This window comes from Desmodus rotundus, chromosome 8 (assembly GCF_022682495.2).
Source record: "Desmodus rotundus isolate HL8 chromosome 8, HLdesRot8A.1, whole genome shotgun sequence".
NCBI lineage: Eukaryota > Metazoa > Chordata > Mammalia > Chiroptera > Phyllostomidae > Desmodus > Desmodus rotundus.
This window is the reverse complement of record NC_071394.1, coordinates 33,777,743-33,805,481: the sequence shown is the minus strand read 5'-3', so window position 1 is coordinate 33,805,481 and position 27,739 is coordinate 33,777,743. Positions and strand designations below refer to the sequence as shown.

Sequence of the window (27,739 nt, the reverse complement as noted above, 5' to 3'; positions counted from 1 at the left end):
AAAGTGTCATTTTCATCACAGTGTACCAAGGGCACAGAATGCCAACAGGATTCATCACTGTTGCTGATTGACCTTGTCACCTGGATGAGGAAGATTGTCAGGCTTCTCCACTGTAAAGTCTGCTTTCCTTTCCCCCTTTCCGTCCTGATTTCCGTACTGAACCCTCTGGAAGCAAGTCTCTAAGTCTAGTCAATACTACAGGAGTGTGTGGTCATTTTGTAGCTCCTTGTGGTTGGAGTATTTACATAAATTCTTCAAAATTCTTGAGCATGGAAGACTTCAGAGAGGTACTTTAAAGATCAGTGAAAGGAAACTCACATCCGCCGAATGTCTTTCAGGAGCTAGTCCCCTTTTTGAGCTATCCGAATCATCACCAGCCCCACGATGGAAGGTGACCTAGTGCGGATTGTTTGGTAACTGTCAGAACCAGACTTAAAATGTATAATCTGCACCATTGGGTATCTAGAAAGGAAAATTGATGCTCTGTAGTCAGCCTCCGAGATGAAAACTGATTTCAAGGGAGAGAGAGTGTAATTGGGCAGCTTGGAGCATGAGGTTTGGAATATAAAGGCATGAGCTCAGGTGTTAACCCAGGTCTGACTAGCTTTGTGCCTTTGGTCAAGTTACTTAACCTTTCCAAAATTTAGAAATTTTTAAATTTTCTATCAAAAATGAGATCAGTAAATTCATAGGATTGTTCTGAGGATTAACAACTAATGTAAAGTCCCCAGAATATGGTATCAATTGTCATAATTAACAATGGCAATATTTAACAATAATACATTTTGAGATATGGGTAGCATGCTATCTCTTTAGGGTAGCAGTGTTCAATTTTAAGAACTTTATAGGATATGGAATCATTTTTACTCTTCAGCATTTCCATAAATTAGGAATGTTTCTTGGGCATTTTCACAGATCTCCAGATGAACAGTTGACTTCTGTATGATATGAAATATATGGTTAGTGATTCCCTCTAAGGAATGTTGTGTTAATGATGTCACTTTCTGTTGGATATACTACATGGAAACACATTGAAATTTTCAATTCCTGATGAAAAATCAAAGCAAACAGTCTTACATGACATATTTCAAAGGAGATAGTCTGACTTGATAAATTATCTACTGAGTAAATTCATACTCAGAGCTAATGACCATTTTATTATTTCAGTTTGTTATATTTACTGTTCTGAAAAAATAGGCTATGGAAAATAATTATTGGAGACTAGTTATTTTTGTTATTTAAGGATAAAAGAATGCACTTCTTTTCAGAGATGAAATGAATTTTTATAATGCTATTTTCTTTATATTTATTTTTATTTCAGTGTGAACGAAACACATTGCTCATTTCTCTATCCAATGGCAGTCGTTGCAATGGTGAGTCAGTTTTTTTTAAACAAAATGAAGTGTTATGATTTCAACATCAGCAGAGAATGGTACATTCTTCCCCTTCTTCTCTCTCTGCCTCCCTCCTCTATCCTTTTTCCCCCTCCTTACTTTTCTCCTCCCTCTACCTCCTCCCTCTCCTTCCTCACACTTTCTCATGTCCTTCTCCTCCCTTCCCTGCTTGGTCCTTCTTTTCTCCCCTCCCCCCTTTTTTCTTCCTCTCGTCCTCTCTCTCCTTCTCTTTTTATTCATGGTCTTTATCCTCCATTTGCCTCCTGCTTTCTTTTAGAAGTAAATTTATGTAAAGATGTATAAACCTACACAGGTTGAAGATGTAAAACTTTATTTCAAGGCAGTAAAATACTCAAAACACTTAAATATATGGTATTTATAAGTAAATGAAGGGAAATACAGTACCCATTGTTTACTATACTGAGTATAAGTGAAATTACACCTGTCTCCCATACTGTATGCCCAAATTAATACCAAGTGAATAAAAAACCTAAGAGTGGTACAAACAATATAAATTTAGAAGAGAATATATACAAAAACTGTAAAGCTGTAAACATAAAGACAGTGGTTATTACACTTCACTAGATTATTTATCAAGAGCATCAAATAAAGCATGAAAAGTGAGCCGGAGTGAAATAAGATAGATGTAACAAAAAGAATGGCACTCTCCAACAAATCAGTAGGTAAAAGGTAGATGGCCCAATAGAAAAGCAGGAGAAAGACATGAGCTGGCATTTCTCAAATGGAGACATTTCCAACTTTTCCAATAAATATATGAGAATATGCCTAACTTCACTGTTATTACTCATAATAATTATTGGGGGCATGTAAATTAAGTTCACAATAAATAACTAGGTATATAACTGGTAAAATCTGACAACACTAAGGGATGGTGAAGATGTGGGGAGCAGGAAGACTCTCACAATGCTGGTGGGAGTGTCAACTGTGACAGCCACCTTGGGGAGTAGTTTCATCTAAACTATTGGGCAGTTTCATGTAAAGCTGAAGATGCACACGCCATATGGCCGGCTTCCAGTTATGCATCCTACAGAAATGAGAGCTTATGGGCAGCCAGTCACATGAGTAAGAGTGTTCACACGGTATTGTTTGTAACTCCAAGTCTGAAAACAGCTCACAGTTCACAAAAAAGTAGCAGGTCTATGTAAGCTGCATATATTTATACACTTGAGTTTTTGTTTGACATATTTATTACATGGTAGACTTATAAAAAATGAAAATTGGATAAATCTTATTAACATAATTGGAAAAAAAATAAGACAAAGGAAAATAGTTTAAAAGTCCAATTTCATTTATACAAATTAAAAAAGTTAAAATGCTAAGCTCTATTAATTTTTGCACTTGTAAAGACAATGAGGTAGGAATCTTTTATTATTTGTACCTAGAAACATATAAAGATTGTTAATAGTAACTTTTAAAAATAATTTCTCCAAAAGTAACTTTTTAAAATAATTTCTCTAAATCGGGAAACAACTAAAATATCTATTAACAGTACAAGAATATGTGAAATGTTTATATGAGGATAAAATACATACTACAATATTTATTACTGTATGTAATACATTTTAAATAAGTATATGACACAGGGAATAAAACAATAAAATAAATACTGTGTAAGCACGTGAGCCATTTGCATGACCCATATCAACACACGTGTGGCTCAGACGGTGACTGCTCTGGTCTTTCCTGACTTCCTACAGCAGGTTTTCTGTTTCTTGCCTTGCACTGTAAGTGAATGTTTATGTGATACTGTAAGCATTATGTAATAATGTATTTAGTATATATATTTAGTATATATAGTATATATATTATATTATATATGTTTAGTATGTATATTAGTATTTAGTATATATATAGAGAGAGAGTCTGTCCAGAAGGAATCCAGCCATGTAATATGAAAAATAGAGACATTTATTGAAGAAGATACAAGATACAAGAAACATTGTACATAGGACAGTGACGCTTCAGTCCCCTTCAAAGTAGGCACTTTGGGACCTCACACAGTTCTCCCAATCCCCATCAGCTGCCCCATCATATTTTCCTGAATCTCATTGATGGTCTGAAATCTCTTCCCTTTCAAAGGTGATTTTAGTTTTGTTAAAATCAACAAGTCACAGGGTGCCAAATCTGTGCTGTAGAGGGGCTGAGTCACCCAGGAGATTTGATGTTCCACAAAAAAACTCTGCATGAGACATGATGCATGAGTGGGCATATTGTCCATGAAGTTGCCAATCACCAGTTGGCCATAGCTGCAGCCTTCGGAATCATCAGAATAGTTTCCTTGGAGGAATATTACAGCTTAACTCAAAATTGGATGCAGATTCATTGCTTTACTTGCTCAGTCATTTTGAATGCAATGGCCACACAGTACACATGCTCACCCAAAGGTGTCTAACCCCCACCCCCACCCCACTGACTAGTACAGTAAAGTTGTCATTGTTCACGCATGCGCATTCCAGTCCACCCTCCTTGGCTGCCAGGTTACACTGATATCGCACAAACTGTTCTCATTATATTGACAATGGTTAGACTTTTTCAGGACAGACTATTATATATGTATTATACATTATATATATATATATATATATATATATATATATATATATATATACTATATGTAATATAGTACTTATTTAATGACCAGTTCTTGAGTGTTAAACTTTTTTAGAGCATGTTTACCTCTGCGTCCCTTTTCATTTCCATTGCATTATCTTTTATACTTGGCCAGTAAATGAAAATTATAATGAGACCATTATAGACTGGACCCACTTTGCGCAAGAAGAGTAGCTGATGGGCACTGTTACTTTTGTTGTATTCTTGTGAGACCTTTGGCCCCCAGGTGCCCTTTTATGGTAGTCAGAACTGGTTGGCCAGAATATTTTTCTGGCATCCTCCTCCCCTGCCTCCAAGGTATTCCAGGTTCTCTCACTTATCCTTGTTCAGGAACACGGCCCTGCTTTCATCTCCCTGTGCATTAAATGCTAAGGTTACATTTCCTGTTCTTGCTTTCCTTTCTCAATTTAACTCCAATTCAATTCAATTACAATTCAGTTACCTATAATTCTTGGTTTTATTACCTTCACTTTTTCACTTCCATCATTCTGATGCTGTGTTTAACCATTTTCAAAATGAATCTGTATGATTTTCATACTGTTGTTTTTTCTGCTATGAGACATTCTTGGCTTTATTCCATGAATAGAAAATACCCAGTTTCCTGCACTTACATTAGACATAAATAATAGATCAAGGCACTTCCTCCTATGAGGCAAAGTAGCCCAAGAATCTTCCAAACAATGGGCTGCAACAAGCTACTGCCAATGGCTGACACTGACGCACGCACTGAGATGTAACTGCCATTTCAGCTTTATTCTGTTTTGTGATGTAATGACAGATTGATTTTAAGTCATCTTTACTTAAAATCTCTCTTATGCTTAAAAAAATGATAAAAGTTCCCTTCTGAGAATCAAATGCCCACTCGCGCATGGCACCTAAAACTCTTCTTTATCTTCACAAACTGTTTTTCCTTTTACTACAGAGTACACGAGTCCTTCATCAAGTTAGACAAATCAGTTAATGACCTTGAATTTAATTATTCCTGGCTCTGAGTCTTTATTTGGATTCTCTCCAATATAACCATCTCCCTTCTCTGCCAATCTAAATCTCATACTTTTTTCAAGATGTAATAGAGAAGTAAAATAAATTGAAAGGACAGAATCCTTGGCAATCCCATTAAATACAAAAATAAGTTAACAAGACCCATGCAGTCAAGTGCAGCCTGGAATTCAGTGTCTTCAGCTGTAAAATGGAGATCATAATAGTAGGGAACCAGAGAGACTTCCATACACTTCACTCAAATACCTAGTCTTATATGGTTAAAGAGTTGTTTTATTTGTGCATATTTTAACTGGATTTTTGAGGCAAAGGATGCTTTTTTCACTTCCATTGCATTATCTTTTATTGTCCAACAAACATTTGGCCAGTAAATGAAAATTTGTAAAGCACTTTCTCTTAAAACCTGTAGTGAAGTATTTTTAAATCTCTCCAACCTGTCCTTCCACCCCAGCGCCTCCTCTGACCCTGACCCACCTGCCTCCCTCCCCTGAGGACCTTGTGATTACACTGAGCTCTCGCAAATAATCCAGGGTCACTTCCCCATTTTAAGGCCAAATCAAGGCCTTACTTTCATGAAATTGCAAGTCTCTTTACCATATAAGGCAACGTATTCACAGTTTCTGGGGATTAAGGTATGGACTTTTGTCTACCACACCAAGTCACTCCTGTACACCTTAACACTTTCTGCCTGATTTTTCCAGACTTCTTATACTTCAAATTACTAATTCAGCTGACTGGGTTTCTGGCTTGGTTGTGAGTTTATTGAGGCAGGAGCCATCATCTCTCTTGTTTGCTGCTCTACTTGCATCTCTCAGGACAGTGCCTATTGTAAGCACCCAATACACCTATAATGATTAAGTGCTTGAGTGAATGAATGAATGATTGAATGAAGTACTCAATAATACATGCATAGGTTTTCAAAAGATGGTGTTCTGGTTTGTCCTAAATATTTCTTATCTTTTTGTTTTCTTGGCAGATTAAAGATGTAAATCTGCTTCTCAATAGTTAATTGATATTAACAGAGAATGCCTTTTTAAAAAAAATTATGAGTGACTCACAGACTGTCAAGAACTTATTGAAGTTTATGAAAATCAGTCCTAAATTATGCAACCATGAATACTTTTTAATTAAAGGTGTTAATGAATATTCAACAGGAAAGAGCTAGCTTCCAGACTGGAATTAGTTGCCCACCTACAACTGATGGTTTATTTTTTTCTGAACCGTTGTTTTTGGTAGATAAAGCCCATCATTTACCACATTCTACATGAATATAGATTCGTTGTCTCCTGTACGCATGCTCTGAGCTTACCTCATTTTGCTTACTGCTGGATACTAGCTGTGAATTCACTTTACTCTTTTCCAGGACGATGTGATTTTTATTGCACTGTTTGATTTACTTAGAAGCTTAGAACACATGGTTATAGCCATAAAATCAGTACAATGGCAGAACTGAGAGGATACTGTATAGAAGAAAATGTCACTTATTTTTGGAAAGATTTCAGAAATCTCCATTGTATTTAAAGTTTCATTTGAGCAAAATAGTAACTTTCCCATCAAATGTCTTTTTTTATTTACTAAAAACATCATGAATTGCTTTTGTTAAAATAACTTACTTAAATTATTACCCATAACTACATGCACAGTTCTTTTGCTTCATTTGTTTTGTATTGAGTGGTCTAAAAATATGCACATATTTTAATTAAAGGAACAGGAAAGAAATTCAGATGTAAAAATGAAAGCCAAAGTAAGTACACAGTAAGAAAATGGAAGGGAAATTTTTGTATCAGTATTGAAAAAACCCCCAAACATTCTAATAACAGTTTATTACCACTTTAGCTATGAAATGACTACCAGAAAATATAGAGAATGACAAGTATAAATTACAAGTGAAATAAATATGATAGGATAGAAAAGAAAACTTGTGTTTCAAAGAATTTTCTATACTTTTCTTACCACCATTTTCTAGTCATTTAGGTCCAATGATCAATCTCTCTCCGCAATGTATACATAGATTAATTTTTCACTGTAGTATTAAGTTCAGATTGACAAATAACTTTCTTAATGAACTAGCAGCGGCTTCCTCAAGCACTGAGTTGATAAAAATTCTCAGGCCTTCTTTGACTTCAATGGTAACAGTACCATGATTGATTAGCCATGACTGGCTAAGAAATGGGAATGATAGAGCTCATGCCATATAGTTATAGTTATGGATAACAATTTATGTAGCTTCTTTCAGGAAAGTAATGCATTGACATTTTCTAAACAAACTAGCTGCCAAAACTTTTTCAGATTATAGTTCCTTTTTACTAAGCCTCTCTTTTAGCTAATACCAATAACAGTTATGTTTTCTAATATATAAAGAATAAGGTTTAAAGATCTTAGAAAAATTGCCCTGACTGGCGTGGGTCAGTTGGTTGGGCATCATCCTACAAACTGAAAAGGTCACCAGTTCGATTCCTGGTCAGGGCACAAGTCAGGATTGTAGTTCAGTTCCCGTTTGGGGCATGTTGCAGGTTCAGCCCCCAGTCAGGGCACATACAAAGGGCAACCAATCGATGTTTCTCTCTCACATCAATGTTTCTCTCCCTCTCTTTCTCTTTCCCTTCCCTGTTTTCTAAAATTAAAAAAATCAGAAAAATTTATAATTCCTTTAATTTTTAATTTCTGAGGATTAAATGTTAATAACTTTCCTATATAAATTTTTGGAGTATGGGTTTTAGATTTTAGCTTATTTTATAATGTGGACTATGTTATAAAAGACATCTTTTGCTAAGGATGGAACTAAATAAGCATATTAAAAAAGGAATTGACTAATTTTGATAAATTATGTCATCACTTCATTTTAAGAACTATTGCTAAAGATTGTAGTAGTTTAAGTCATTTATTTAATCAAAGCCATTTGATTGTTTAAAATTACTGATTGTTTTCTTTATATTTAACTAGCATATCCACATTATACCAGTAATGTGCTGTTGAATCTTTAACAAATAGCTCTTAGAGTGGAGGATATGGTGTGGAGTAGTAGAGAAGCCCTGATTTGTAGCGTTTGCCAATTTCCATGGTGTAAATATTCCATTGTGACTAATTACCAACATGCTATAATTAAACATGGAATTGAGAGATATGGACACAAGTGACATAATGAAAAGATGTCCAAAAAGCTGGTATAAATTGACTTTAATCCACTACTGCCTTTCAAGGAATCATATACATTTTATTTTCTAAAACAGATATGTCAACTAGTATGTGTGTAGGAACTCTTCAAATATTGAATTCCATGGGACATTGTCAATATGATTACTGAAACTATTTTTATATCTAATGTGGTATGAAAATATCTAATCCATTATATATTTTTATATGTGTATATTGTGTGAACATCAAACTTCTCTAAGAAAGCTTATTTAATGTTTAATTTTTAGAGATTTTTATGCTCTGAAAATTTAATAAAATATATTTCCAAATTAGATAAAAATGTGCTTATAAATAAAATATATGTAAGAAAATGCATGTCATAAATTGAATAATGTGCAGTTTATTTAGTATTAATCTAGTCATTCTTTTTCTGTAACTCTAAACAGAGTGCAATAAAGTATCTATAAGCTAATTAGTGTAGTACCAACTTGTGTGTGTGTGTGTGTGTGTGTGTTTGTGTTATGAGGCTAGGAGATAAAATGAATAAATACCAGTCAACAATCCACTGTTTATTCTTCACTTGGGATATGTACTTTTTTCACTGTGATCTGAATCCCCTAATATCTCTGATAATGAGCAGGGGCACATTGTATCTGAGGATTTAAAGAGCCCTTGCATAGTAGAGGTAGGTCCTATGTTTAATTAGGCAAACAGTGCATGATAATGATTACTACTGAGTGGTCAGTAAATGAGCTAAATTGTGGTTACTTCCCATTTGGACTGAGGTTCTAATTTGCTATTTTAAGCATGCGGTAGCATAACTTGAATCTATACTTATTTCTTAACCCTCCTTCCCATGGGGAGAAATAGCGAAGCAGAAAGCACACCTAAGAGCCTGGCGTGCAGTAGGTCCTCAATAAATGCTGGTTGAATGGAGGGAGCAGGAGGAGTTTCAGATCCTTGGCTCTCATCAGTGTTCAGTTAAAGCTGCCCCTAAGACTGGAGTCCTTACGCCTCCCTATCACGTCTACTTTGGAACGTATGTATATCCTCAAGGCTACTTTGGCATGTAGCTTTCTTAGTCACTTTGAAGAGACTCCTCCTTCTTGTAAATTCCCATTCCTTTTTTTCATTTTAAATCATATTATTTATTTACAAATCCTATCTTTGCCACTCATGGATAAGCTCCTAGAAGAAATAGGACCTTCCTGACATTTGTTCCATTCACTACATTTGGAAAAAATTTTTGAACACAGTATATGCTGTATTTATTTTTCAATTAATAACTATTCATACAGACCTGAAGGTGAAACTTAGACACAACCTGTGTGTGGATAGCAAATTTCAAATGCATTAAAATTACTTTGTAGCATTTCTCCTTTTCTTAAATGTTACTATTTTTTCTATATTTTCTACTCACCTGTTTTTTCCTCTAAGTTTTTAAGAATACACAATTTCCCTATACTGTCTCTCAATGCTAACTGAGAAACTACCATATTCCCACTTTGTAATAATACCATAGGAGAAACCCATGGATGTTTTAAGTGGCAAAATTATTCCTATTAAGAATTTATTTTTTAGATAACGTCATAGGAATTAAGCAATTGGAATTTATTTGATGGACTGTATCTTCTGGCAGTGAGAAAAGCTGAGCCTACTAGGGCTGTCCTGAGAGCCTCATCTCTCCTTAGAAGGACCTCAGACATGGCCTGTCATTGCCTCAGACACATGTCATTTCACTCAAGGAAGTGTGGCCCTTAGGACATCAGTGGAAAAGAGGTCCTGAACTCCTAAGTGAAATTTATTTTTCCCAATAGGTGCTTTCAGAGACAGATTTGCCGTGAACCAAATGACGCAATTTTCGGGGCCCCTCCCTCAGGCCCCTTCTGAGGCCCAGAGACAAGCTTCAGCAATGAACTTCCTTAAAAGTATGGCTCCAAAACTGTATGAGCTCCCGGTGCCACAAGACAGGGCCCTACCTCTGGACATACCTGTGAAGGAAACTTGTCATATAACTGTGGAAAGAGTAAGATGCAGGGCAACCTGAGGTCTTGGTTCTAGTCGGTTTAGCGCCGACTGCCGGATATTTCTTTCAAAATTACATAACCTTGCTGGGGTTCTGCTGGTGCGGGTTTGAAATGACACCGGTGCTTACCCTAGCCCATCTTCTTCTCTGAGTTAGGTAATAACGACCTGACATAACATTTGAATAATCAAAAATCAAAGACTTTAGACATAATTGGTAACTAATTGAAAATGTGAAGATTCCAAAGTGTATGGCATTAGTCTTGTCAAACATAAGGCCACTGTTACCGTTCCACTTTTCAACAAAATCAGCAGCAGAACGCTCTGAGAACCCTCCTTAACTCAAGCCTGTGTTCCTCCTACAGAAGAGGCGGCAGAGCCCTGCCCACATGAGAAGTGTTCTTTGATCCTGGATTGCAGTGGACTGACCTTTTTCGACTCTTCTGGAGTCTCCACGCTTGTCGAGGTATTTACACAGCTTGTGTTTGGACTGGTGCCTTCCCTTCTCTTCAGTAACAGGGTTTTCACCATCTCCTCTCTCAGCTCCGGCATCTGGGCCCAGCTTGTTCCAATACTCACCTCACCCCTTCTCTCCAAGGGACATAGGACTTTATGCCTTCCACCACTGTGTATTTCTTTTCAGGAGATCCCATCAAGCTTCTAGGCATGTGTGTGAGGGGCGACCTTAGGTGGGAATGGTCACATGAGATAGAGAGAAAGAGAACACAGACTTAAGATGTAGTGGACGTTGCACATGTCAGCCAACTCTGCCCAAACGGGAGGTTGCGGCTTCGCTGCGAGAACGCTGCTGCTGACCCTGGAGTTTCATTCGCAGGGCCCATCTGAAACCCTATTTCAGATAGAAAGTTAAGCCACATGGGATTTCCCTGCAAATGCAGGGCAGCGATGGTTCGGGGGTGTTTCGGGAGTGGCACTGAAACACTCTCACACGGGACAAGCAGGTCACAGTGGTGCTTAGACAATTCCCCCCCCCCAGGCCCAGGCCAAGGAGGGTCCATCTGAAAACACTGCAGAAAGGGGGGGTTTCTCATCTCACCAGCGTTTGTCCTGATGCCACCTCAGCAGCTGCCGAAGCTGGGCGTCACCTGCCACCTGGGGAGGAGATGGCCCAGGGGCAAAGGACAACAAATGTCCTGCTTTACCCGGGGAGAGACCCACTGGCCTCCTTCTTCATCAAAAAGGGAGACTGCAGCTGTTGGATTGTCCGGGGAGCAGCACTTGGCTTGAGAAATGTTCCAGTGAAAGGTGCTAAGATTTATCTGTTGAGCTCACCACAGGCACATCTGTTGAAGAACCTCACTCACACGTCCCATTATCCTAGCCGATTGTCTTCTCGTTTGCTTTTCTTTCTTTTTCTTTTTTTTTTTTAACCTACTTGCTCATGAGCAAAGATACTTGGCTTGGAGGAGAATGGAGCCCCTTTACTGCTCCCCTTTTCCTCCTCTTAGTCCTGTATTTGAGTTTGTGATATGCATGACCATCATCTCCATAGCGATAGAAACAGCAGCCTTGGGAAAACAGGTTTTGCAATTCAGTAAAAGAAAAGAACTGGAAAGAACCTCAGAGAACAGCTGGTCCAGCCTCTATCACAGACAGGTACACAGCTAGGCAGACCCAGGACGGCTCTCAGTCAGCACACCCTCGTAGCAGGAAGAGCCGCCTCTCCTCGCTGTTCTGTAACTAGATGTCTGATCACGTCACTCCTGTGCAAACTAGCCAAGAGCTTCAGATGGCAGGGACTGCATCTTGCCTATCACGTTCCCTCCAGCATTTTACCCAGTGTCTGAGAACTGTGGCTATTTCAAGGACTTTGTTGAATGATGAGGATGCTGTACGTTGAGCCTACAATCAGCTTTACAGCCAAGATTTGCTCTTGATGTGTCTAAGTAAAGTATCTTCTGTTATAATTTAAAGCTATTGAAACTGTTCTTTATGTGAAAGTAGTAAATTGTTCAAGGATAGTCATGAAATAATTATTCACTCTAATGCCTAAGGCAAGTTATTGATTCACCACCTCATTTTTCTCATTGTCCTGTTTAAGAGTCACCATCTTCATCTTTAATACAATTTGCTTTCTGCTAGAACATTTCTGATGTAATCTATTTTTTTCTCTTTTACATTTTAAATTGCAGTTGTTACTCAAAGCACTGAGTGAGGATTCTGAAAGCCTTGACTCTAGTCCTGCTATCACTCGCCCCATCTCGGCGTGGGTCCTATCAGTCAGCTTCAGGCTTCTAGAAAGGAGAAAAGTCCCTCCATGATAAGCAAGTAGCCTTGGTGGTGACAGGATGTTCTCGCTCACATCATTCCCTGATAGAGTTTGAGCCAATGTCATTTGTGGTCCCTGAAACAGTGCCCACTGCAGGGTTTTTTCTCTCTTCTCTGGGACGGTGGTGCTTACTTCTCTACCCCATCACTGCAGAGTCTCCACACATCCCGGTATGCAAAAAATAAGTTTTATTTCACTCAAACTGCCAAACTTCACAAGCCCCCATTTCGACAGAGGAAGGAACACATAATTTTGCCAATTCAAGGAAAACTCCAGACACTTCTGGAATATTTTTCTCTTTTGGGTAAGTACCGAATCAACAAGAAATGTACCCTCCTTCTTGTTTCCATTTATTGTCTACTTTAATACCTAAATTTGGGGGCAGGGTCTTGAGGATGAGGCAACATCTGTCTCTCAGCTGTTCTCAGTCCCCCACCAGCTTCTGCTGCATCAAGCTCAGCTCACCTCGTCTTCTGGCGTTTACCCTTAGTCTCTTCCCCTGACCTCTTGCAGTTTGCGCTAAGTGTGGATTTGCCTCAAGCGAGAAACTTAGTTAAGACCTACGAGCATTTCTGGAGCGCTCTCTGCATATCTTCTTCCTTTCCATTGCTCTCACAAGTGACACTCACCGAGTCTTCCTGGACTCCCATTCTGTCCGCTCGGCTTCGTGAAGCACTCGGTTTTCCGCAGGTCCTCCTCATTCTGCTGCAGTGGCCCAGGGTCTTGTTCGCACAGAAAGCTGAGCTGATCGGCGAGCTCACCTCAGTTGTTTTCTTGTTCTTCAGTCCTGTGCTGTCTGTTGCCATTGTTTGAAAACAGTTGTTTGTGTGTTTTTGTCCTGCTGTTTCTCTGTTTGTGGAGGATAGGGTGGTCGTGTATTATTTCCGCATCATGGCCAGGGTTGAAATTGGACCTGGGCTTTTAAACAGTGAAGATCAGCAGTCTTTAAAAGTTCTCAGGTTGTAGATTTTGACTTTCTTGTGGTATTTCATAACCATGTGTCTATTATTTGTACTTTAAATTTAAAATGTCCAACCTTTCCAGCTCAAGATAGTACCAAGGTCACCTTCAGTGTGGCTTTTCTGTGAAGACAAGGTGGACTATGGGGAGGGGAAGCTGCTCAGTACGTGACAGTCTGAGAGTGTAGTCTCTCATTACTGTGAGATGCCGGGAGATCAGCTAACCTGCCTGCATCTCAGTTTATTCATTCTGTAAGACTGAGGGCTGATTTTGGGTCGGCATTAGCAGATATTCAGAAAATAAATTATGTAATGTGATTTAGTTTTAAATGTCCTAGGCCTTAAATCTAGTAACCATTTTTGGTAAGCTACCCTTTCCCCATGTAATCAGCCTTCATTATTTTGTCCACTATAAAATCTTTATACAATCTGGCAGAGGGTTTCACAGGAATATTTTTCTTGCATCTAAATTTGGACTGTACATAGGTAATCCCTCTTTATTGGAGGGCTTCTTGTGCTCAGCATTTTTATTTTCTCTCTGTTGTCAAGGTTAGATGAGTGTTGTTAAATTTCTGTGCATAAGGATCCTATGAAGTGCCCATTTAAAATGCAGTTTTCTGGGTCCTAGTTCTGGCCCAGGAATCTGCATTTTAAGCAATCATAGGTAATTCTGAGGCATGTGGTCCAAAGATCATATTTTGAGAAATACTAGACTATGATTGTTTTTTTTAATCCTCACCCGAGGACATATTTATTGATTTTAGAGAGAAAGGAAGGGAGAGAGAGAGAGAGAAACATCAATATGAGAGAGAAACATCAATCAGTTCCCTCCCATATACTCCCGACTGGGGATTGAACCTGCAAACTAGGTATGTGCCCTGACTGGAAATTGAACCCACAACCTTTTGATGATTGGGACCATGCTCCAACCAGCTGAGCCACCTGGCCAGGGCTAGGAGTGTTCTTTTACTAGAAAAAAGCAAGTATGTATATTTTTTCTCATATTAATTTGTTTCTGAATGTGCTCTAATATTTACTAGCTGTCCTCTCTAGATATTGCAAATCACAACAGAATTATTAAAGAGGAGGAAATGGTCACCTATTCCCACTGAGTTTATAATCTAAGGTGGAAAATTTTAAGGAATTCAAATAATCTATGTATTGGGTGTGTTGAAAGAAGGCTTTTTAAAAAAATCCCCCTAATGGTTAAAATACTACCTGATAAAATGATGGAATAAATTAATAGATGAATTTATCTTTAAATTGGAAGAAAACTGCATTTGCCCTTGGTCTAGTGTTTTTGTCTGTATTTACAAAACCAGCAGTTTTGTATCAGTTTGCCCTTTTTAATTTCCTTATTACTGTTTGATGTATTTCATCATGGTTATAGGAAATTATGATGGATATTAAAAACATAGGTTTTTAAAGACAGTCAAACCCTGGGTCCAGATGTTAACTATATAACTAGTTATATGCTGTGGACTTAAGTATTCATTTTTCTATAAACTGAAAGTAGAGACATCCACTTTGTTAAGCTGTTGTGAAGCTTAACTTAGAAATGGTGTGTTCCATAAAAAAGAACATAAATTTGGAGAAGTTAGTAAGTACTCAATAATGTTAGCTTCTAATCTTTGTTCTTATTGTGCAAAAGTCATTTCTTAAGATGCAAATAATATCATTGCAACTGACATCATGTCTTAGCTGCAACCATCCTGAAAGAGGTTCCGAGCAAAGAGCCACAGAGCCTCCTCAGCCGTGCTCGCCTTCCTCTTTAATAACGCCGCCTGGATTGTTTCCTGAGTCACTTTCGTGTAAGGAACGCTCTCCTAGCGGTGAGAGGTCGAAGGAAATGGAGTGACTTCTGTTTATTTTTGTACTTAGGACACTGGAGAGGTCAGTGAACTGGAGATTGTGCTTATCGGCATCCACAAACTGCCCGTAGCAACCTGCGTGTGCTTTACTGAGCTTAAGGAAAAGTCAAACACTGGCAGGCCACCTTGAACTGATCATTTTCACTTATACAAACAGGAGCCGTTTCTGCAAAGGCCAGGTGTCAGTTCATGTGTTATTTATTGTTGGCTTGTTTATTCATTCTCAGAGAGAAACATCTCCTTTTCTACAATTCTTCTAACATAGAATTGCTTACTGCTAGAAGAATATACGGGAAAATTTTACATGTTTCATGCATAATCTTAGAATGTGTTTAAATGCAAGTTTCGGCATTTTAATGGTAAAATACATCAGTGTTATATAACAAAACCTATCTCACAGTCACTAAAACCTCTACATTTACTTGCACTGTGCTTTATGAGGTGACTTTGGTCTGGGTTAATTTAAGGTCAGAACCTTCGATAAGTTGTTCTTATTTGAGATTTTCTTGGGCTTAAATAAGGCAAGACCTTACAGTATGGCAAGCAAATTATTTCAGATCTCTGGATGGACTTTAAAAAATGAAAATTGGGCAATCAAACTTCAAGTATAGTGAAGTTCTCAACTTACCATTCATGGATGGGATTTTAAAAGTCCATGAATATGCACAAATTGTAAAAATATTAAAGTCAATTGTTTTCATCACTTTCACAAATCAATCCTTCAAATAAGATAAAATTGAGAACAATTTTATATATTTCTTACAGGAAAGGAGAGGTAATTCTTTTATTTTTATTAAATGAAATGGAAAGTGTAAGCAGCCGAATAAACAAAATGAACTAACAAGCAAAATAGTGACAGACTCATAGAGAGTAAGCTGACAGCTGCTGGCAGTGTGTGCGCGGTGGAGGGGCGGGGCGGGAGAGATTGAATATAAACGAAAAAAAAAGTGGACACAGACAGCAGTGTACTTCTGATTGCTGGGGGAAGGTGGGGCAGGGGAGGTGGAGGAGAGTATGGGGATAAACGGTGATGGATGGAGGCTTGACTTGGGGTGGTGAACACACAATACTAGTACAGTGTACAGAGATGTATTTTAGAATTGTGCAACCTGTATAAATTTGTTAACCAGTGTATCCACAATAAATTTAATAAAAAGGAAAACTGTTATTTGTATAAAAAGATGAAATGCCCTGCTGCATTCATCTTTGCTAAGACGCTCAGTATTCCAGGATACGCCCGACTGTGAAGCAATGCCGCCCTCTGGTGGTCTGACATCATAGACATTGACACTTTTTACTAGAAAATCTTGATTCTGAAGCCGGTTGTATCTCGTCGTGTTGGTTATCCTGCATTGATTGTGGGTGTACTATTTTAATTCTTCCAGATTTACGTGGACTGTAAGAGCAAGAATGTGGATGTATCCTTAGCCCATTGTACAGGTAAGAAAGGAATGTCCTTGGCTAACATTAATCCTTGAACAACTGACCGTGATTTTTCTGCTGTAATGTAGTCCTTATATCACTTGTGCTTTCTTGTAGCTTCCTTGGTAAAAGCAATGAAGTACTGTGGAAATCTAGACTCAGAGAAACCATTTCTTTTTAAATCGGTATCTGCTGCATTAAGTAACATCCATTCAAATAAAGTGAGACAAGTAAGTTGGCATGTGACAATTATAAGAAAAATTAGGATGTAAAATCGAGGGCTTTTTAAAAACATTAGCCTATTACCCAACTGGTATCTAAAAATATATTCAACCCCATGTAGAGTCCTCTACCACATTGTTTAATAATTTGGATCTTCCAACAGCGTCACGGCATAGAGGATTTGGAGATTACTTGTTGAGTATAAACTGCTTACTTATAAAATAAATGCTTCTTCCAGTATCCACTGTTCTAGGAATTTGAAACCACCTTTGTCAAATACAAAACCCCTGAATATTATAGCATTATAGCGTTTTTCCTACTCTAATGCCTTTGACTTATGTCGCCGTCTTTGGAAACAGTATTCACAGAGCCCAGCATGATCTGAAGTGTCAGTTGCCTTCCAAACACAGGGCGTTACCATGAGTTAGTTTTAGAGCTGATCCTAGAGCTTTGATGTCCTGCTGCTTTTTTTACTTTAAATTATGTTGCCTTTCCTCATACCCTGGAACAGCAGTAGGGCCTCTCAGTGTTGTCCTATTATGTTCAATCAGAACTATATGTATTTACAAAATATTAATATTGATACTATTACTATTATTATTATATCCTAACATTTATTGAGTGCTTGTTACGTTCTAGGAATTTACTAAGAGCTTTGCCCGTATGAATTCACTAAATTGCTGCAACCTTATGTGGTAGATCCTATTATTTAACCCAGTGTTAGAAATGGGGAAACTGAGGCCCAGGGAAGTGACACCATTTTAAAGTGGTAGAGCTGATTTCAAAGTCAGCACTCTAGTCTTGGACTGGGAGCTTCAAACTGCTCTACTCAGGTGCCTCGTAGACTGTTCTCTTAGCTTGGCTGGATGGCTCGCTTCGAGCACTACTATTCTTTAACGGCCCAATAGCACGTGCTTTTTTCTTCCTCTTCTATTTCAGAATTTGAGCAAACTCAACGACCAGAGTGAAGTCTGAGACCATTTCTGCTGCAGCACAGCTCTTGCCCTGAGCTGCTCTGAAGAGTTGCTCTGAAGAGGCCACACTGTGTTTTGCACAACACTGTTCTGTAGTTGTTTAGAACCTACAGATGAGCTCTACTACAGGTTCGATACGACTTCATAACCACGTAGTCCTTGTTCGAGATTGGCCAGCAACTTTTTTTTAATTTCTGCTAGTAAGAAGATTCACTGAGCAGATTATTTATAGTTATTTTATAAAAATTGGTATGCATTTAGTTGTAGTGTGCTGAAAGGTAAACATGAGCTTATTTATTTTTCCACAGTAGTTTGTGCTGTTTTATTTCTTTTTTTTGTTGTAAGTTAATTTGTAAAACTGAGAAATACTTTGTCACAAGAGCTTTAGAACATTTGCAAACCATTTATAAAAATCCGGGATCATCTATAACTAATATATAGAAACAACTTAGCAAATTGCCATTTTCCCTTTAAAAATTAAATATTAATAAGGTTAAATATTATTTTATGTGCTATGATATGGAATTCACAGAAAATAAGTCAAACAAAAACAAATAACAAACTAGAACCCATTGTTCTCCATACTGTTCCATGCACGGCAGTCGTCAGAAATATTTGTAAGATGACTGTATCCCAAAGAAACCAAGTTCTGCACATTAGTCTCTTTTGCCGTGAATATTGGAAACGCTTAGGAAGTCTTAAGACCTGATACCCCTGATATCCGCATCCCCACCTCATAAGAGTCTCTGTTTTCAGTTTAATTTTGTTGGAACCCAAGAATGTGGAAATTGCACATTTTATATTTTTTCACAAATATGAGTTTTAGATGAGAAAACATTAAATAGGATGGCTTTCTGCTATTCTGATATAAGATTACAGTTGTTTGAGACTTTCCAATTTTAGAGAGATAGTCAATATAATACAATACATCTCTATATATTCATTTATATATGTTTTTCTTTGTCTCTTGTTGGAGAGCATAGGTGTGTGATTATTTGTAAACCCACCAAACCAACAGGGTAATTGACAAATGCCATAGACCAGACTGATCTATGTAAGTTATCATTTTCATTCTTGTACATATATTTTTATTTACATGGCAATTACACTTGCTCACATTTTTATCTATTAATTTAATCTACCTATTAAGAAATCTCACTTTCAAAGATAGGTGTAACTACATAATGATGCTTAAGTCATAAGGCATTTTAACTGTTTTAGAAATTACCAGTATAACAAAAAGCCAAATAGTTTAAAGTGAGTTTGAGAAATGGGTTGTAAACAAAGTTGAAAGACTAGTAACATAGTTGTTTTTGTGGACATCTGTAAGAGTAAATTCTAGTGCCTGCAAGTGTGTGGTTAACATTCATATGGCCCTTAATTTTAACATTAAGTCCTAAGTAGGGCAAGGTAATAAAATGAAAGGGAAATAATAAGCATTTCAAATTCTTGTAGTTCATCAGCCATTTCAACTTGGGTTGACATGAACTGTGAAGAACACTCTGTCCCGGAGAATCCCCAGTCCCTTCATCAGGGATCTGCATTGGAATGAGTGAGGCCAGCTTTCACTCCCGTCAAATAATGTACCAACAAAAGGTGGAGGTAATAATTGAAGGTGAAATTACCTCAGAGAAAGAAATTCTGCTCTGTCCAATTAAATTGTTCCAGTGGTGGGTGGTGGTAACTTTCACTATCCCTAATCCATGGGTCATTGGTACGTAAACATGAGTCAAGGAAAGTTAAATAAAATACATTTTTCTATCTATAAACTGATATTTTTCTATGTGACTTTGGTTTACAATTAAATTCATGCTCTGCAGGCATTTTCTTATTTGTTACAGGTAATGGCATTAAAATCATTATATTTAATCAACAGATGGATTGTTCTATTTTATTGTTAATGCTAACATCGGACTGGAACAGATGTATTTGAAAGCATTTCCGTGTTTATAGAAGTTTAATAGATAAAACTTAAAAGCCAAAAGCTTTGGTGTCCAAATGTTAATATTATCTTCAAAGCGAAGAAAGACCAAAACATGTGCCATGTATAGAGCATGTGTTCTAAGACTTGTTCTGCATATGAACGAAGGTAACAATGAGTGTTGACCTTGAGAAACCCCTTGGAAATGAGTTCTGAGAGCCCAATAGCTGAATATGTGTTTCAGACACACAAAATTCTAAACCATAAATGTTTATACTTCAGAGTAGGCATTAACAACACAATATAGTCTAGATGCCAGAATGTTTCCATTCACACCGAATGATTTTTATGAGATCACCTTTTTTTTTTACATGATTAAATACTTTCATAATATTTATTATGGCAAAATAAATTGCAAAATTAAAACTGACCTATAAGAATGTTAAGGACCTAATATACTGACATATATAAATTAACAATAAAATATGTAACCAGGAAAGGACTGTTAACTTTACACTTATGCAAAATAAATGCCTTTTTAGTTTTATCATTTGTCTTTCATTTTAAAGGTCATTTGCCCTCAATTATGATGCAAGTGTTGTGAGGCCTTAGCTTGAATCACATTTAGTAACTTCATTTGACAGATCTCTATTCTATAATGCATAATATAATGAAGAAAGAGATCTTTTTTAATGAAAGCATTAATGTGTTAATGCCCTCATATATTTGACATTTAGTGGTTTCTAAAATATTTAGTGTGTTGTGGAACATACATATGCCTTAGAGATGCACGTTCTGCGTTCTGTGGCATGAGGATCTAATTCAACGTGGAATATGCTTTTTTCGCAATGAGTTTGTTGCCAGATTTCAAATAATGAGTTAAATGGTGCTTTTACAACCCAAAGATTTTTAGTAAAAGTCATGTAGTCTAATATGCCATACTTATTATTTTATATTTTTAAATGCATTTAACTATTGTTCTTAAAATTCTTTGTAGTAACTCAGCATGTAACAACCAATTCACATGGAACTAAATTGCAATTTAATAACTATTGTGCTGAAGTAAATTTGTGTCCATCATTTCAAGGTAGTTACAATAAAGCAAATAATATATATTGATTCTTCTTAGACTGGCCACAAAGTCTTATGCGTTGAAAATTGCTGGAGGTATTCATTATTCTTTTAATCTGTTCTTACAGAATGTCATCCTAGGAGCGTGGGGTATTGTGCCTTCACTTATGGAAGACTGATGAGGGCACTTTTGACTGCATCACTGCATTTCCATAATTCTTTTTCACTGGGTTTACATCCCTTTGTTCTAATTTTAATGCATGTGTGTATTTTAATTATGTGTTTGGATCCTTCATTTGTGTTTCCTGAGTTTCTAGGCTGATTTTATTATTTTTCAACATTTTAAAGGTTACTGCTTCAAAGACAAGCAGGTAAGTTACTCTTCTGGGTTTGGACGATACAGCAGTCAATAAAATAGAAAAAAAAAAATCCTGCCCTCACGGAGCTTACATTCTAACAAGGGAAGACAGAAAATAAATGAGAGAAATTTAAAATACATTTAATATAAGTTAAATGATAGTATGTGCTAAGAATAAGAAGAGACCAAGGTACAGGGATAGGAACTATGGCGGAAAGTTTGCCGCGTCCCCAGGTAGAGGTGCGGGAGCCGTGACGATGGGAATGGTTTAGTCAGCTCGGGCTGCTGTGACAGAACATCACAGACTGGGTGGCTTAGACAATGGACTTGTATGTCTCAAAGTTCTTTATGCTGGCAAGTCAACTATCAAGATGCCAGCCAAACGTTCAGTTTATGGTGAGAACTCTCTTCCTGGCTTGCAGACCGCCAGCTTCTCGCTGTGTCCCTGTGTGGTGGAGACAGACAGAATGCTCTCGGGCGCCACTAATCCTGTCACTGAGGACCTCACTCTTATGACCTTAGTTAACCTTAATTACTTATCTCCCTATATGTCCTATCTCCAAATGCAGTCACATTAGGGGGCCAGGACTTCAAAATATGAATTTTGGGGAGCCTAATTCAGTCCACAGCAGGGAGTTATAAATTTCCTATACATTTAAAAATGTTTCTGTTTTCTGTCTGAAAAACAAGATTACCAGAATGTCGTTTATGGTTAATATAATGTGATTGCTTTTGCATGAAAAACATGATAGTCATGAACTCTATGGTTGAGCCATTCTGATGCTAGATACGGTTTTCAGCATAGACGTTCCCAGCCACACCTGGCTGCTCAGGTGAGAGTCTGGCCACGAAACAGTGAAGCGGTCCAGAATGGTTTTGCAGTACACCAATGGCTGTTCAGAAGCTGAGACATATTACATTCTGGTGGTGGTTCCTACTGATCATCCATCTGCTTAAAGAAGATAGAATTGAGTTAGTTTTTTTAAACTATTTTTTTAAATGTAACAACAGAGACGTGCTTCATTCTACAAGTCGTCACAGACTCAGGTGCAGAAGAGGGTCCTGACACTAACCACAGTGAACGTTTCCCACTTTGTTTGGTGGTGGTGTTTTTTGTTTTGATTTGTTTTGTTTTCTTGTTTGTTTGTTTTTTTTAAGAAGGAAAGAATACTAGCTTACTCCACATGAGCTAACTGCTCTGTAATTTATGATCTCTCCCACAGTACTTATTATATAAAAGTCCTCATTGTCTATTGATTCAGCAACAGGAAGGAAGGTTATTTTGGTCAAACGTACTTCCTTTCTGTCGTAAATAATAAAGAAAAATCTCCCTACTAAGTGTAGAAAGTTTTTTTAGTATTTTTCCTATTTGTGGCCTCTCTTTTTATGGCCACATTTAGAAATTGGCTACTTAATAATTCCAGTAAGAATCTAAACTTAACAAGAACAATTGTTACTTTGAAAAAATACTTCCATAATAAAATAAGTAAAAATAAACTAGCATTCCATCTTCATTTCCTTTGCTTCTAGAGCTGCCTTTTTAGAAAAATTAGGAAAGTCAGAGCCTCTGTTAGACTGTAATGCGTTTTCCTAACCAACTTCCATATTTAACACCTGTTTTTATACTGCCTCGCACCTTGGTTTACATCTTACAGGGCCCCCAAGTGCCCATGCTCCCTATTTCCTTAAAATTTCAGGAAGTTCCCTACATTTTTTTTTAGATTTTATTTATTTTATTTTTTAGAGAGGGGAAGGGAGAGAGAAATAGAGTGAAAGAAACATCAATGCGTGGTTGTCTCTCGCTCGCCCCCTACTGGGGACCTGGCCAAAACCCACGTATGTGCCCTAGACTGGGAATCAAACCAGCGACCCTTGGATTCGCAGGCAGGCACTCAGCCACTGAGCCACCCCAGCCAGGGCTATTTTTAAGTAAAGATACTTTCCTGAGGCTAATAAAGCCTGAGAGAATGCGGGGAAGGGAGGCCAGTGAGCACAATGCGTGGGCACTCAGTCTGGGGGAAGAAAGAAAGAAAGATGAGGATAAAGGAAGCATTATGGAGGCTACGGAGCACATGAGGCATGATTAACCCTATCATGGTGTGATTATTGGAATATCTAGATGTGTCTTGAGTCCAGATATTTACTTCACCAGTCTTTCAAGGGGTTGCAGTGCTCACCATTAGTCACACAGGCTGGAGTAGATATTATAGGAAAGGAAAAAACACGTGTAAGTCGTTACCATGCATTGTGTTAGCCTTAGGAAGCACTAGTTCATCCCATCAGCTTCAAAACTGCCATCAAGGACTCAAGGAAACAAAGCACAGGATATATGTTAATGAAGAAGGCAGGTTAGAAGTGGTTCTGGAGCTCGGGGCGTTGCTGCAGGTGAGGATGAGAGTGGTGGTGTAGTATTGGGAGGCAGACTGGCATGGTGGGAGGGGGCAGGGAGGTGATGTTGGGGATGTAGGCTGCGAGATAAGTCTCAGACATTCTTGGTGACCGGTGTCCTCCTTGTCCCCTGCCCTGAAGACACAGACATGGTGGAAGTGGGGCTCGTGAAGCTGAACACAATTCTTCCCACATAGCAGTTTTTCCTTTTTCTGAGGCTTAGGCCCATGACTTTTGCTGTGGATCTGGAATTAAAATTTGAGAGTAGCGATGTGACTGCCACAAAACAGAATTGATGTGTAATTTTTGTCCTGTGTAAACCTTTTTTTCTTTCTTCACTTGCTCTTCTCCACACTGCCAATGAAAATACTGAAGTAGTGAGGGACTCACTTAACAGAGTAGAGGGTTAATCCATTAAGACATGATACCAGCTTTCTCTCAAATCTTAGTGAAAATGTTATCCTTATAATATTGGTACCAGAATCACTATGGGTTATTTGCTAAATACGCAGATTCAAACACAATACCCAAGAGCTAGTGGGTCAGAATTTTACTGGGTCGGTTTTGGGAATAAGGATTTTTAAATGACCATCCAATTTGGTTTTACACCCTAAAGTTTGGAAACCAGTCACAAGGGCTTTTTTTTAGACAGGAATATGAAAGAATCCCCTGCACTCTGATTCTTAGGCGTGTATGTGTGCGTCACTGGCTTTATTTGGGCTTGCGCATCAGTCGCAAATATTGTGGGTGCATAGTGGATCTGTGGTGCTATTCTTAAGGAACCAGAACTGGGTGTATGATTATATCACGGTGGCAAAGGACCATGTCAAATTCACTATTGCTTTTACTTAATATGAGTTTGTCAGAAAGTATCTGAAACATACTATCCTTATTCATATATTCCTGGGTGAATTTCCTAAGACTGGAGGTTTGTATTTAATGTCTTTCATCATGGAAAATTTCACTCTCCTTGTTTGACACATTTATACTGTTTCTGATAGATACTAATGCAGTCACATAAGAAAATGGTCTCATCCCCCAGGTTATTTCCCACACATATCCATTAGAAACACATCATAAAGAGGAGATATTCCTCTTCCAGCCCAAGGCTCCTTGGGTAATTATTTTTCTTTCAATACCTTCATTGAAATTTCTTATGTAATGCTACCAGAGTGAATTATAGTTAAACCTTTTATTCTGCACAGATGGAGTTGGAATAAAGAGAAGGTGCCAGCAGTATCGCTCAGCTACTTTCAGTGTGAGGATTGAGGCTGATGTAAACCATCATAACTAGAGGGAAAATAATATTCAATTATGAACCACTGCCAGATGTGGGAATTTATGTCTTCGGGTTTCATTTTTCTGAAATATGCTTACTGTAGCATATTCCTTATCTACTTTTTAAGTGATTTTCTTTCTATGGGTAATAAATTTAATTGCATTAAGTGTTCAGAAGATACAAAAATTAAGAGAACTTGAGGTTTTCTGCCTATTCCCTTCACCTTTTCACCCAGCCCTCCAACTCATAGAGACAGACAACAGTATGGTGATTACCAGAGGGAAAGGGGGTGTGGGGAGGTAGAAGAGGGTAAACGGGGATAAATGGTGATGGAAAGAGACATGACTCAGGGTGGTAAACACACAATACAATATACAAATGATGTATTATGGAAATGTACACCTGAAACCTATGTAATTTTATTAACTATGGTCAGCACAATAAATTCAATACAAATTAAAAAAAGAAAATATGTACTTGGACTCCATCTCACAACCCAAAAAAGGAAATCAGAAATTGTGCTGAACAGAATCTGTGCAGCCACGTTCTGCGACCCCAAGTCCCAGAGGACCTGTGAGGGGAACGTCACTGTGTGTCTTCCCACTCTTTGCTTGCCCAGCACAGACCATCCAGGTTAATGCCGGTGTGAGGGAGAGAGGGCAGGGCAAAGTGGAGTAAAACAGACTGTAATTGTTAGAAAAGCTACTTGCAGTCTGAGTTAAAATAGAGCGATATCTAGTATGTTGGTCTTGCGATCCTGGATTCCAAATGGTGTGGTATATTCAAACCACCGGATTGTTCAGTAAACAAATGAGGTGGCTGGAAGATGGCCACGTTTCTGCAGCTGGGTGTCCTCTCGAATTCCTAGTCTCGAGGTTGAGGGGGGGCCTTTAGTGCTTTCACTTCTCTGCTCAGTGATTTTGCCATTCCTTTTTTTTGCCCCCCCTCCCAATATTCTAACCCTCTTCTAAGTCCCTATTCTAAGGGTCTTCTCCAGATGACCTTTCCTCCACCCTCTGGAAGACATTACGCATTTTTGCCCCTCAATTTCCTACCGACTTTGGCCACCTAAAGATATACACATCAAATTCTCTAAGTACTTTGTTGTTTGAGTATCATTGGTTTAGTTGACCTTTCTTCTAAACAAGATCAAATCTGCCATGTGAAGTTTTTCTTCTCTCTACTTTGCTTTGTTACTTTAATTTTATCTTTTTTAAAATAAAAACTTCCATCTTGCTTTTCCAGGCACTGCTTTATTAATGAATTCCTCTTCCTAGTGTCTTCAACCTCTTTTACTTGAGAAGATATAACCATAGTCTATACAATTTTTTTTATCTTATTCACCTAACTAAAAAAAAAAGTCCTTATATAGCCATGCTTCTTCTTCTTCTTTTTTTTTTTCCCCTTCTCTCTGCTCATGTTCAGTCCTACCTGGATAAATTTCATTCCAATTTGTTAAAGTGGTAGTCAACATTTGCTCTCTCAAGTTGCTCATCTCTGGTCTCTGCAGTTGGGCTTTGCTCTCATTACAGTTTTAAAAGGTTCCGGAAAAATGATCACTCACTTCCAAGTTCCCAGACTCAGTGGCTACTTTTCAGTCTTCTTACTGAAACTCTTTGCTTTTCAGATTCTCAGCCACTTTGTCTTTCTTAAAATCATGTTCTCTCTTGGCTTCTGCAAACCAATCATGTGTTCAAAAAATATTTCAATATCTCTTACATTCCAGGTATCATGCTGGTTTATGTGAATATAAGAATGAGTAATTTCTTGCCCTCAAGAACATTAGGTACTTCTGAGAGAAACAGATTTAAGTAAAAGGAGACTTATAATTCTACATGCTAAATACAGTTTAAGATGCCATTAAAATGTCATCCAGGCTACCTTTTATGATTGTCTGTTTTTGTGGTCAGTTTTTAAAAATGAGATGGCTACCCTCAAAATTTGGTTTGAGACTAATAGTGCCACAAAGACACAATTTTTGAGAAAAGATTTATCACTTAGTAATCAGCTTTCTGGGGAGAGCAGGCCAGGTCTCCTAAGCTAATCAAAAGTGACTTGAAAGATCAAGGGAAGGATAGTCCTTGAGATCTCTATGTTAGGTAGGGAATGTGGCTCGTGAAAGGGTCCCTGAAGTGATTTCAAGTTCACACCAAAGGAGGAAAGACCCAGGCATTCTTATCAGCTTGCCCAGATGTGGGGCAAAAGGGAATGAGTGGGGTGTAAGGTTAAAAGCTATCAATAGTACTCCAACATAAAAAATGGAATTAGATTCTGTATTACAACTTATCCAGTTAGATGTACACTTGCTCCTTCTTCTGTTACACTGACAGTATTTTATAATTGTTCATTTATATCCTTTTTAAATTTATTGTGATGACATTGGTTAATAAGATTATATAGGTTTCAAGTGTACATTTCTATGATACACCATCTGTATATTACATTGTATGCTCACCACCCAAAATCAAATCAGGTTTTGTCACCATATATTTAGGTCTCTTTACCCTTTACTAACCTCACACCACCCTTCCTTCTGACAACCACCATTTTTTCGTATGTGTCTATGAGTTTTCATTTGTTTTTCTTTCTTTATTTGTTTACTGTTTGTTGTTCAAATATAGTTCTCTCCATTTTCACCCCACCATGCCTCCCTGCCCCACCTCCCACCCTGGACCCTACCCCCCTTTGGTTTTGTCCATGTGCCCTTTATACATGTCTCTTGATGGCCCTTCTCCTATTTTCCCCCATTATTCCCCTCCCCCCACCCCTCTGATTACTGTCAGTTTGTTCTTTATTTTCA

At 37.8% G+C, this 27,739-nt stretch overlaps 1 protein-coding gene across 5 annotated transcripts in view; it reads left to right on the top strand.

Annotated features, from left to right (window-relative positions):
* SLC26A7 (solute carrier family 26 member 7) overlaps window positions 1–20,971 on the top strand; it is an 87,410-nt gene extending 66,439 nt beyond the window's left edge. For 4 of the 5 annotated variants that reach the window (XM_045181745.3, XM_053930348.2, XM_045181744.3 and 1 more), the window contains exons 15-19: window positions 1,322–1,373; window positions 10,550–10,650; window positions 16,690–16,744; window positions 16,844–16,956; window positions 17,888–20,970. In XM_045181745.3, coding sequence (XP_045037680.2) covers window positions 1,322–1,373; window positions 10,550–10,650; window positions 16,690–16,744; window positions 16,844–16,956; window positions 17,888–17,923 — 357 coding nt within the window. In that variant the 3' untranslated portion in view covers window positions 17,924–20,970. Of the gene's footprint in view, window positions 1–1,321; window positions 1,374–10,549; window positions 10,651–16,689; window positions 16,745–16,843; window positions 16,957–17,887 lie in introns of all 5 variants that reach the window. The other variant, XM_071222231.1, reaches the window with a different exon arrangement.
* Window positions 20,972–27,739: the final 6,768 nt, after the last annotated feature.